Below are 10190 nucleotides of genomic sequence, written 5' to 3'. Positions count from 1 at the left end.
GGGTGCATTATTATGTCATTATGTATATAATGTGGTTACATCAGCGTTAACAAGAGGATGAGTTTGTTAATATGGTAATAACTATGGCAATCATCGAAGTGGTTCTGCCCTTGAATCTGTTCACAAATTCAACTTAACAAGGCCTGAACATGTTATTTATGAGGCAAATGTGGAATAAATCTGGATTAGACTTCAAGTTGCCAACAGAATCTAGTTAGAGAAGCGCTTTAGGAGCTTTAGTACTTCAACTTGAAACTACCAGAACAACAGAAGCCTGTGAAGTGAATGAGTGATGAAAATGATTTTCAGCTTCAGAACAAAATGACAAATGGCCTGAAAGTGATGTGTGCAGCTAATAAACATATTTGAGGTGGGCGGATTAACTGCGAACCGACTGGTGGTTCAGTCAAACTAACGTGATGACAGCGAGACCGATCTGCAATGAAGGCAATCAAACAGCAATTAAGAAAGAGAAACATATTTATTGGTTAAAATAGCTTTTCACAGATACAGTTAATGAGTTTTTGTTTTGCTATCATGCACTTACACTGTACAACAGTGGATCCCCATGGATCAGCATTGTCTGAATAACCGCGACAAATGACTATTGCTGTTGCTCTGTCAATGGGAGACATCTCTTACAGTACCAGTCAATGAAAGCACCGGTCCGATGTCTGATATTATGCACTGTAGTGATTCCTGTTATAAAATAAATTAGTAACATGTGTATCAGAAAACTCTTACCACTTACTGTGTGCATCATATTACATCTCTATCACCAAGATCTCAGTGCAAACGCCATTGTAGCTGAAAGATCCATGATATACTGTAAGTACCGACCAAATGATGCATTCAAAAACAATACAATAAAAAGGAAAGAAGCCCAAATTGAGATTTATCCTAGTGTTTGGTAATTGTGGAGCTACATTGGCATACATTTTAATATGACTAAATATTAGTCCAGATCTATAAGCTGTCTTCTAAAAACTCACATTTTATTGTGACACAGTTAGCTTGAATTACAGTACTAAATATCTATTTCTCAAGCAGCAACGGTTACACTGAGTCTGAAATGGAAAAAAAAACCCAAATACCTACAGAACGAAAAAAAAAAATCATTCACTCAAATATGTAAAACAGCGATAATTGTTCTACCATCTCTCTCTAGCACCCACGGGAAAAAAAAAGGAGAACACACATGTTGCATGAATGACAGCAATAAAGCCTTTCTTTATGGAACCCACATCAAAGCAGTGTGTGCTGTGTCACAGCAGCCTGAACCCTAAACCCTCTTACACACACATACACATATACACACACACACACATACTCCCAATGAGACAAAACCACAACATGAAAACGTAACAGCACATAAATTCAAAGTTTCTCAGGAAACAACAGTCACCGCCGACTGACAAAGTTACTAAAGAAAAATAAAAAATCGAAATTGATTTTACTGTCAATAAATATACAGCTTGTGGGGAGTTGATGTCAGATGTTTCTCGGTGAGTAAAGATACTGGATAGTAGTCAATTCCTCCTCTTAGTGGTGCTGTAGGAGTCCTACAGACGCCAAGCAATAAATATTCACCACAACTGATATTTAGCAGGTACCTCCAAGACGTAACGCTAAGTCACATGCAAAGGGTAAGTCGAGTGGTAACGCTTCCCATGTTGTTGATCTGTGTCTACGTGACGGCACCAGACAGTAACTCTTGAATTGAAATGTGGGATTTGTATTGAGGACAGAAAGAAATGTATTAACAATGGTGATTCACACATGAAATTCAGCTTTATGAGACAAGCAAAGTGTAAGAGCAACTCAACGCGGGTCCGTCAAACTATCTTAGCAGTAGAGACAGGATGTTGTGTCCGTGTGTGTATGTGTGTTTATGTGTGTGTGTGTGTGTGTGTGTGTCGCAGTGACGTCACCTGTCACAGTGAAGAAAAGTTCTGTTTTATTACAACCTGCGGTTTCTGTTCATGTTTCATCCCCGTCGATTGAGATGATTTGTTTGTGTCCAACAGGTCAGTTGGGATTGAGAGTTAAAGTAGTGTGACATCATCAAGAAATGACATCACAGAGCTTCCTATCCTTTACCAAAACATTGGTAAACTGGGGGAAATCAGATAATGTCATGTGGAGGGATTCTAGAGGAGCAGGTCAACCAAGAACATAACCTCTGTGGTTTGAACAATCAAACGACATCAGCTGTGCTGAAGTTCGAGCTCGAAGCAGAGCGATCGTTTCATATCTTTACATGTAGAGAAGGCAGACTCCCCAACTGGAACCACTGGGAGCCAGTTGAAAATCAGAGAAGCTTCCCTCTAATGACAGGGCTGGCAGATCAGAAGCCTTTCATTTGTGTTTTTGGACCAGTCGTGTGGCTCGTATTGAAAAGCGTTTGAAAGCTGCTAGTAAGGACACTTTGGGCTTGTTGAAGCAGATCTTCCAGTTATGCTGCAGTTATGGGTCTTTCACTTCGATCAGAATGGACATTCTGGATGTGTTCACTGTCAAATCGCTTTTCATTCCAATTCATATGGTTTAGATGGGGATTTACTTCTTGCTCTAATGGACTCTACCTTTCTTTATAAGCTTATTTGACAGGAACAATGCTTAATGATCAACAGTAGCCTAGGTGGCTACGTCTGGTCTGGCTAGTTAAAAGGCACACTATTGTAAAGCTGTCACCAAACCTTCACATCTCCACAATAACAGCTGTAAATCAACTGCTCTCAGCAATAGGAGGATGACGAAATAAGTATAAAACAGAATTTTTCTTTCTAGTAACCTTGGTGAATTCAATCCCTATCAGTCCCTTGTTCTGGAACTGATCAGTGGCAGGTTGGAAGGAGCGACTCTGTTACTTTTCTAGTGGCTGTTCTATTCTCTTAAAGCTGGGTTAGCTCTACTAAAATGTTAAAATGATAAAAAAATATTTGCAACTTGTACCTTGACAGTGTTACATAACAAGTTTTAATGTCTCTTTGATTGACTAAGAGTCTCTGTGATAAAGACAGTGATTGAGGTTAGTCCCACCTCTCATCAACCTACATGATGGAGTGTTTCCTGATTCTCTGGCTGTCGCCAGGCAGAGGTGGGAGGACAAGGAGGCTTACACATCCAGGTCGTCTGGCCTGGCTCGGCTGCTCATCCTGCTGCTGGCCCGGCTGCAGGGCCTGGCGTCCATCAGTGCCAGAGGCTGCAGCTCGTGTCCTGCTGACGAGGACAGTTTCTTATGCTCGTGGGTATCATCGGGGAAGTCAAAGGCTTGTGCGTGGGAGTTTGAAATAGTGCTTCCTGCACCGTTCTGGCCGAGCCGGTTCTGCTCTGTGGAGTAGTTGGCCCAGTTCTGCTCATTGGCCTGCTTATTATAATTACGGCATGAGCCGGTTCCCCGCTCCCCTGTGGCGAGCTTGTACCCTGGGGGGGACATTGGTGAGAGTGGGGCAGTCGGGGAGGAACAGCCGTTATAGTAGGCGTACTTGGTGGTGGACAGCTCTTTAGGGGTGGGGCTCAGGGTGCCTCCGCTGGAATAGACCACTGGCTGCTGTTTGCCCTTCACGCGATCTTTGATCCTCTTAAAGAACACGTAGAAAAGCTCAATGACGTTGAGCAGCAGGGACACCAGGGAGACAACCAGCATGAAGATAATGAAGACGGTCTTCTCTGTTGGACGAGAGAGGAAACAGTCCACCCTGTGGGGGCATGGAGCCCTCTCGCAGGTGTAGACGGCACTGAGGCTGAAACCATACATGTACCACTGGATAACCAGGAAGCCCACCTCAAAAAGAGACTTGAACAAAATGCTGAATATATAGGTTCTGAGCAGAGCCCCCTTCATCTTCACTTTGCCGTGCTCCTCAATGCCATACTTTAGCTTTTTCATCTCGATTTTCTTCAGCGGGATGTCAACATCCCCCCCATCGTTCTGCACGGCCTTGAGCTCTTCCTCCTTCCTGTTGAACTTCTGCTCTTTCCTGTTCAGGTAGAACACGTGAGCCAGGTAGAGGAGAGTGGGCGTTGACACAAAGATGATCTGGAGCACCCAGAAGCGGACATGGGAGATGGGGAAGGACTTGTCGTAGCAGACGTTCTCGCAACCAGGCTGCTGGGTGTTGCATTTGAAGGCGGACTGCTCATCTCCCCAGGCCGATTCCACCGCAGTACCCAGCACCAGGATTCTGAAGATGAAGAGGACCGACAGCCAGACCTTTCCCCCAGCAGTAGAGTAGGCCTGGACCTTGTCCAGCAGACGACCCAGAGCACTCCAGTCACCCATTCTCAGGGAGCGGTAGCTGCAAGAAAAAAAAGGCACAGTTGAATTGATAGTAATGTGACAACACCACTGACTTAACATTTCAGGTTTACACAGAACACAAGAGTACAGTCCAAAACTGTGGTGGGCGTTTGAAGAACGATTAACATCCTCAGCATTCTTTGGCAGCGTTCTGTGATTAAACAGCATCGTTATTAGAGGAGACAAAACTAGATGTTTCATAACACAAAACACTAGTTAATCCAATTACTGAGAGCGGGGACGGAAAACACATTCTGGCCAGTTTATGCACCACCAACCTTAAAATCTAAAAAATGGTCAAGTGAAGCTGCACATGATAAGAAAGTCTTTCAACACACAATAAGGGTTCATCAAGGGTTTATAGAAAACTGGGCAAAAAGAAACTCTGTCAGGCTCAGACTCAGTCTCAGTCCATGGTCCACACTCTATTCTAGTCACATGACAGGATTCTACCCCCTGTACCTTACTGCTGCACTTCTAAACCTCTTTGTCAAGACTTCAAAACAGTGTGAATACCCTCAAACGTCCCAGTTTAGACGTGTTAATAACTTCTAGAAGTCTGTGACTCTCCTACTGTGCAGAAACTAAAACCTCTACTGCAGCTACAAATGTTTTCCACTCAGCTGCAAACAGATGCGGAGCTGGATCGTCAGCAGACCACGAGCCGCTGGACGCGAATGCAAAAAGGCTTCCGAGATTGTCCAAACTGTTCACAATGAGGTTGCTGGAAGAAAGCCACTATGCTGCGTGATTGTGTGTGCAATCCGAGTGTCTATCTAAGTGTGTACGTGTGTGTGTGTGTGTGTGTGTGGCAGGACAGACTCAGCAGCTGAAACTGCCCAGAAAAAAAGGCCTGTGGTGAGCTTCTGTCCTTGGTGCTTACAGAGAAGTCCTGAGGATCTGCAGAAGGTTTCTTCTGGGAAAATCAGCCCATTACCAAGTTCCTGTTGACAGTTTGCTGCTGACCACTGTGACATAACTCAGTCCAAAGCGTTCACAGACCGGCTGACCTTTCATCTCACTGTGACAGGATAGAAAACACTGAGTAATGACGAGTTTCCTCAATGCTAAACCCCCCTTTTTTCTTTTAGGAAGTCCTTTCTTATCCCATTCAAGGGTCTAAGCACAGAGGGGGTTTTCTGGAGCAGATTGCAAAGAAAAAGTTCATCTTTGACATTGTGTGGTGTTAATTTGAGTAGATTTAATTTAACAATATTCATCAATTTGCTTAAGAGCTACTATTAGAGTGTGTATAAAATTTTTTAATTATTTAAATATACCAGACGTGACTTTAGGGGAAGACTGGCGCCCCTCTTGGTCGAAATCAGCAACTTCCACAAAGGTTAAGGGTCTCAGAGAAGAAGAGGCAATAACTGAATGTGTAAATCACTGAAAACACACTGTTACACAAATCCCATATTAAACTGGTTAAATCAGTTTATATCAAGAAGGACGAGGTCCTTGGAGGAATTTGTATTTGTGTGTTGATGAAAAATAACTAGATCAAATGAGGTCAAGAAGAACACACACACACACACAAACACACACACACATAAAGAGTTTTCTGTCTTGGCCAAGCTTAAGTAAACTCATGTGGACCCTCAAATCTAATCCACAAACTAACTGCATGTGCACTCACTTATATGATCTGAATATACAGGGTGCCCTGACACTGTTTCACCTGCAGCTTGTGACTCAGATAGACAGTCAGACAATCATCTACATGAAGATGAAACAGAACAGGAGGTTAATCAGGAGAAAAGACAGACAGAGGAGATCCCGCCACTTTCTACTTGAATGAGTTCGTCTGGTGGAAATGACCAAGACAAAGCAGAACAATAGCCTCCAGCACAATGAGCCACTCAGCAGAGCCCCTCACGTCCTCCTGCAAACTCTGCAGGACTGTGAGGAGTCCCAGGACGGCAGTGACAAAGACATGATTCAACTGTCCACTGCTCTGTGTCCCCGCTGGTGTCACAGGGGGGGGACACTGAACAAGGCTTCTGAGCAAAGTGGCCCCTACTCTACCCAAATTAAAGTTAAAAAGTTCAGAGGACACAGGACATCAGTGAGCAGAGCAGCAACAGGAAGTGTTAGTGGAAAAATTACAGAAATAAAAGTTAGGATGTGAGAAATGAAGCCAAATGAAATCAGTCACTAAAAAGTATTTATCATCACAGATTTCCCTCATCAATATCTCGTTGCTCTTCTGATCACTCAATAATGTTTAATCAGAGAAAAAACAACGACTTAAAGCAGAGAAATCGCTTTTCCCAACTTTAAAGGAAACTTGTCCAGGCTGCGCTGCGGGGAGTTTGGAGCGCGCCGCTGCGTCCTGCGTCCTGCGTCCTGCGCTAAATCCAACAGAAACACACACACAAGCTGAATTTACCTGAAGAGTAACCGGGAGAAAACAAGAGGCGGCCCGGAGGGTCTCTCTCCGACGCTCGGACAAGTCTCTCTCTCTGTGTGTCTCTCTCTCTCTCTCTGGCGAAGTTGAAATCCAAGTTCGGGACCAGGAGGGGAAACTGTGAGGCGAATTGTCAAAACTTCCCTTATAAGTGTCCCGTCAGAGAAGTTGGGAGTCACCTGATCGCTACGTCAAAGACCCGAAGCCCCCCTGTCTGCTGGGAGGACACAAGGAGACGAGTCTGACTGGGACAGACAAGGTGTGGACTCAAACTGAACAAGATGATGATGAAATGGTTAAAAACAGTTACATGACAGGAATGAAGTTCAGTTTGGAGTTGGAGTATTTCACTGTACTTCTACTACATGTACTTCTACTCTGTGTGGCTACATGTTAGTGGGATGATCTACATGTACTGCTGAATGAGTACTTTAAGTACATAAAGCTGATGTGCGTGTGTGTGTGTGTGTGTGTGTGTGTGTGTGTGCTTCACTACCATGTCAACAGACAGCACCTTTAAATCATTCAAATATCCTCTTGGAATAAAACTAGCCGTGTTTGTTTTATTCCTGTTTCATGTGTGGTGACCAGGCAGTTACAAAAGTAACTAACTACAGTTCCTCCTGTACGGCTTCGTTGGTTTCACAGGTTTTGTTACTTCGCACTTTCTGCAGACATTTCAGGAGGATGAAGTATTAGAATTATTATAAGAACATAAAGTGGCTCCATCTTTTGTTTAGCAACAGACAATTCATACTTTTTATTTTAAAAGTAATTACTATACATTGTCTTTACCATCATTTCCCCTATTGAGAGGTTGCTGAACACTTCTGAAGTACACTTGTACTTGTACATGTACATGTATATTTCACCGTACTTCTCAGAGTACATCGTTTAGGATTTGTTTGTATGAATCAGTAGTTGTGGTTAAGCTCATGCCAAAGTCCTTGATGTCACAAGAAGGACTGAAACAAGTGTAGTGGAGCTGCTGGGAAGAATTTCCTCACACTCTGTAAAACCCTGCTGTGCAGCACCACCTAGTGGTGAAGCCATGTCACACAGGTTCGTGGACGCGAGGTGTTGGAATGAATGGTGTTAAACAGGCTGTGAATGTGAAGGGTTCGGCTGAGCATTGGCTTAACAAGGGGGATAAGTAGGAGGGAAGTACATGTAATACACTCAATAATACACTGACCTCCTTCAGTCCATCACTGGACCTGTAATCCTGACTGAACTGAGACGTTCACGTTATCAACAGGATCAAATTCAACATTCTTTGAAATACGCTGTGTTCTTATGGAGTACTTGTACTGTGCTGTGCTTGAACCATTAAAGTGTGTACTTACTACTTCAACTTGAGTAAAGAATGTCAAGTGGTAATACTCCTTTGTTGTGGTAGGTTGTGAGTATTGAGTTTGTGTACTTCTTCTGTACCACCACAGTGGAGTTTAGAGCTACAGTACTGACCAATCAGAGCAAAGTATTGTGGGTTAATTCATTTAATTGAACATTTTAAGTAAAAAAAACACACTGTAGCTATTTGAAAACATTGTTTTTAAATTCCATAATTCAATCAAGTACTTTTCACACAACCATGATCATAATATGTAGAAATATTTAAGTAAGAACAAAAGCAAACATCTAAAAGCAACACGTAAACTTCTCTTCATGTATCAATTGTCCTTGTCTTTAGTGATGGAGTCATTTTGTTTGGCATCTGTGCTTTGGTTTGCCAGACCCTGACATGGCAGAGGCATCATCGGGAAGCCTCCGTACGGCCCAGCTGTTCCCCTCCATGCTGGATTGGACGGGTATTCCTCTGAAGTGTGCACATGCTTCCGAGCTACAATCCGGTTCCTGGCGTTTCTCCTCTTGTTGCAGATCAGGTAGATGATCTCGATGATGTTGAGGAGCACTGAAATACCTGAGACTGCGAGCATGAAGATGATGAAGATGGTTTTCTCTGTGGGACGTGAGATGTAACACTGGGCACCGACGGACCTGGCACAGGGCCAAGGGACATTGCAGTGGAATTCGGAGACCATCACCACGGAGCCGAAGATGTAGAACTGGCCCACGCTGAATCCCACCTCCAGGAGGATCTTGAAGATCAGCTGCGTCATGTAAGTGCAAAACAGAACACCTTTAATTTTCACCTTTCCTCTCTCATCCGTGTACTTGCGTTTCTTCAGCAGGCTTCCATCAGGCAAGTCCTGCAGCTGCTGCAACATCCGCTTCTCTTTGTGGATGATGTGGATGGCGTGGCCCAGGTAGACCAGGGTGGGCGTTGACACAAAAGTGATCTGGAGGACCCAGTAATGAACGTAGGATATGGGGAACATCCAGTTGTAGCACGTGTGCTCGCATCCTGGTTCCATGGTGTCGCAGTAGAACTCAGACACTTCATCTCCCCACACTTTGTCTGCAGCAGCACCCAGGATGAAGATCCTGAACAGGAAGAGGACGCTCATCCAGATCTTCCCCACCACAGTGGAGTGAGACTGGACCTTGTCCAGGAGTGCGGATAGGTAAGACCAGTCGCCCATGGCTGGAAACTATTGTCTAAAAGAGGAGGAGACACACAGAGAGGTCAGACCTGAAAGCACTTCATATGTACTTATGTACATTTCTACCACTGTGTGTCACCATGTGTATTGATCACAAGCAGCCTGCTCCTCCTTACAGTTAGGGCAGGAATAAGCTTTATGCTCGCAATGTGAATGTAAAATGTGGTTTACGTCTTGAACACCTTCTTATAATTTCTACATTCATAAGACATATTGTTTACCATGAGCAGCGATCTGTTGTATTGTCATTCCAAAACATAGCTGAGAAACTGTGTCTCTGTTTGTGTACAGACTACAGAGTTTATGAGTATGAAATGTAGTGCAGCAATTTTACCTTCTGCTTAATTTCAAAATTTCATTTCTAGTAGAATAACTACACTTGTGCTAAAGCTTTGGTTTTACAAGTACGTTATCACTGACTGACAAGTTACCAATAACCATATTCTGAGGTGCTAATAAGGACTTAATAAAGAGAATAACTGAACTAGGTCCTGTGACACATAATGTTATTAGCTGAAGGGAAACAGAAAAGGTACTCGCCTGTCAGGCTTCAGATTTTTAGAAATTTCTTTGCCGTAAGCCCATCACAGAGGAGCCAGAGAGTGCAGGCAATGAAAGACGTGATCCACTACACTGGGCGACTCTTAAATACTGCCGAGGCCTCTGGCTTGAGTGACTCAGACTCAACTTCTACTTTTGCAACCCATGATGATTTTGATGAGTCTGAGAAACGGAGGATGTTGTCACTCTCGGTTCCTCTGAAAGGAGACTTGATGTCCCTAAACGTTGCATTTTTCTTTCATTATTCATTATTACATGATATAAATCATGACTTTCTTTACCTCCTACTTTTACAGACACACCAGTCACACACACTGCGGTCTATTCATTTCGTAGACACACCCTGTGT

At 43.6% G+C, this 10190-nt stretch overlaps 2 protein-coding genes across 2 annotated transcripts; both read right to left on the bottom strand.

The window, feature by feature from the left end:
- Window positions 1-462: 462 nt before the first annotated feature.
- cx43 (connexin 43) lies at window positions 463-6828 on the bottom strand. Its single transcript, XM_026340647.2, has 2 exons — window positions 6696-6828; window positions 463-4301 (listed from the first exon to the last, which is right to left on the bottom strand). Exon 2 carries the CDS (start codon window positions 4283-4285, stop codon window positions 3119-3121), a length of 1167 nt encoding a protein of 388 aa, XP_026196432.1. The 5' UTR covers window positions 4286-4301; window positions 6696-6828; the 3' UTR covers window positions 463-3118.
- Window positions 6829-8196: 1368 nt separating this feature from the next.
- Window positions 8197-10030, bottom strand: LOC113148901 (gap junction Cx32.2 protein-like). Its single transcript, XM_026340648.1, has 2 exons — window positions 9821-10030; window positions 8197-9275 (listed from the first exon to the last, which is right to left on the bottom strand). The coding sequence occupies exon 2, from the start codon at window positions 9257-9259 to the stop codon at window positions 8387-8389; it is 873 nt and encodes a 290-aa protein (XP_026196433.1). The 5' UTR covers window positions 9260-9275; window positions 9821-10030; the 3' UTR covers window positions 8197-8386.
- Window positions 10031-10190: the final 160 nt, after the last annotated feature.

This window comes from Anabas testudineus, chromosome 24 (assembly GCF_900324465.2).
Source record: "Anabas testudineus chromosome 24, fAnaTes1.2, whole genome shotgun sequence".
Taxonomy (NCBI): Eukaryota; Metazoa; Chordata; class Actinopteri; order Anabantiformes; family Anabantidae; genus Anabas; species Anabas testudineus.
The sequence above is the reverse complement of the archived record's forward strand: the minus strand, read 5'-3'. Positions and strand labels throughout refer to the sequence as shown.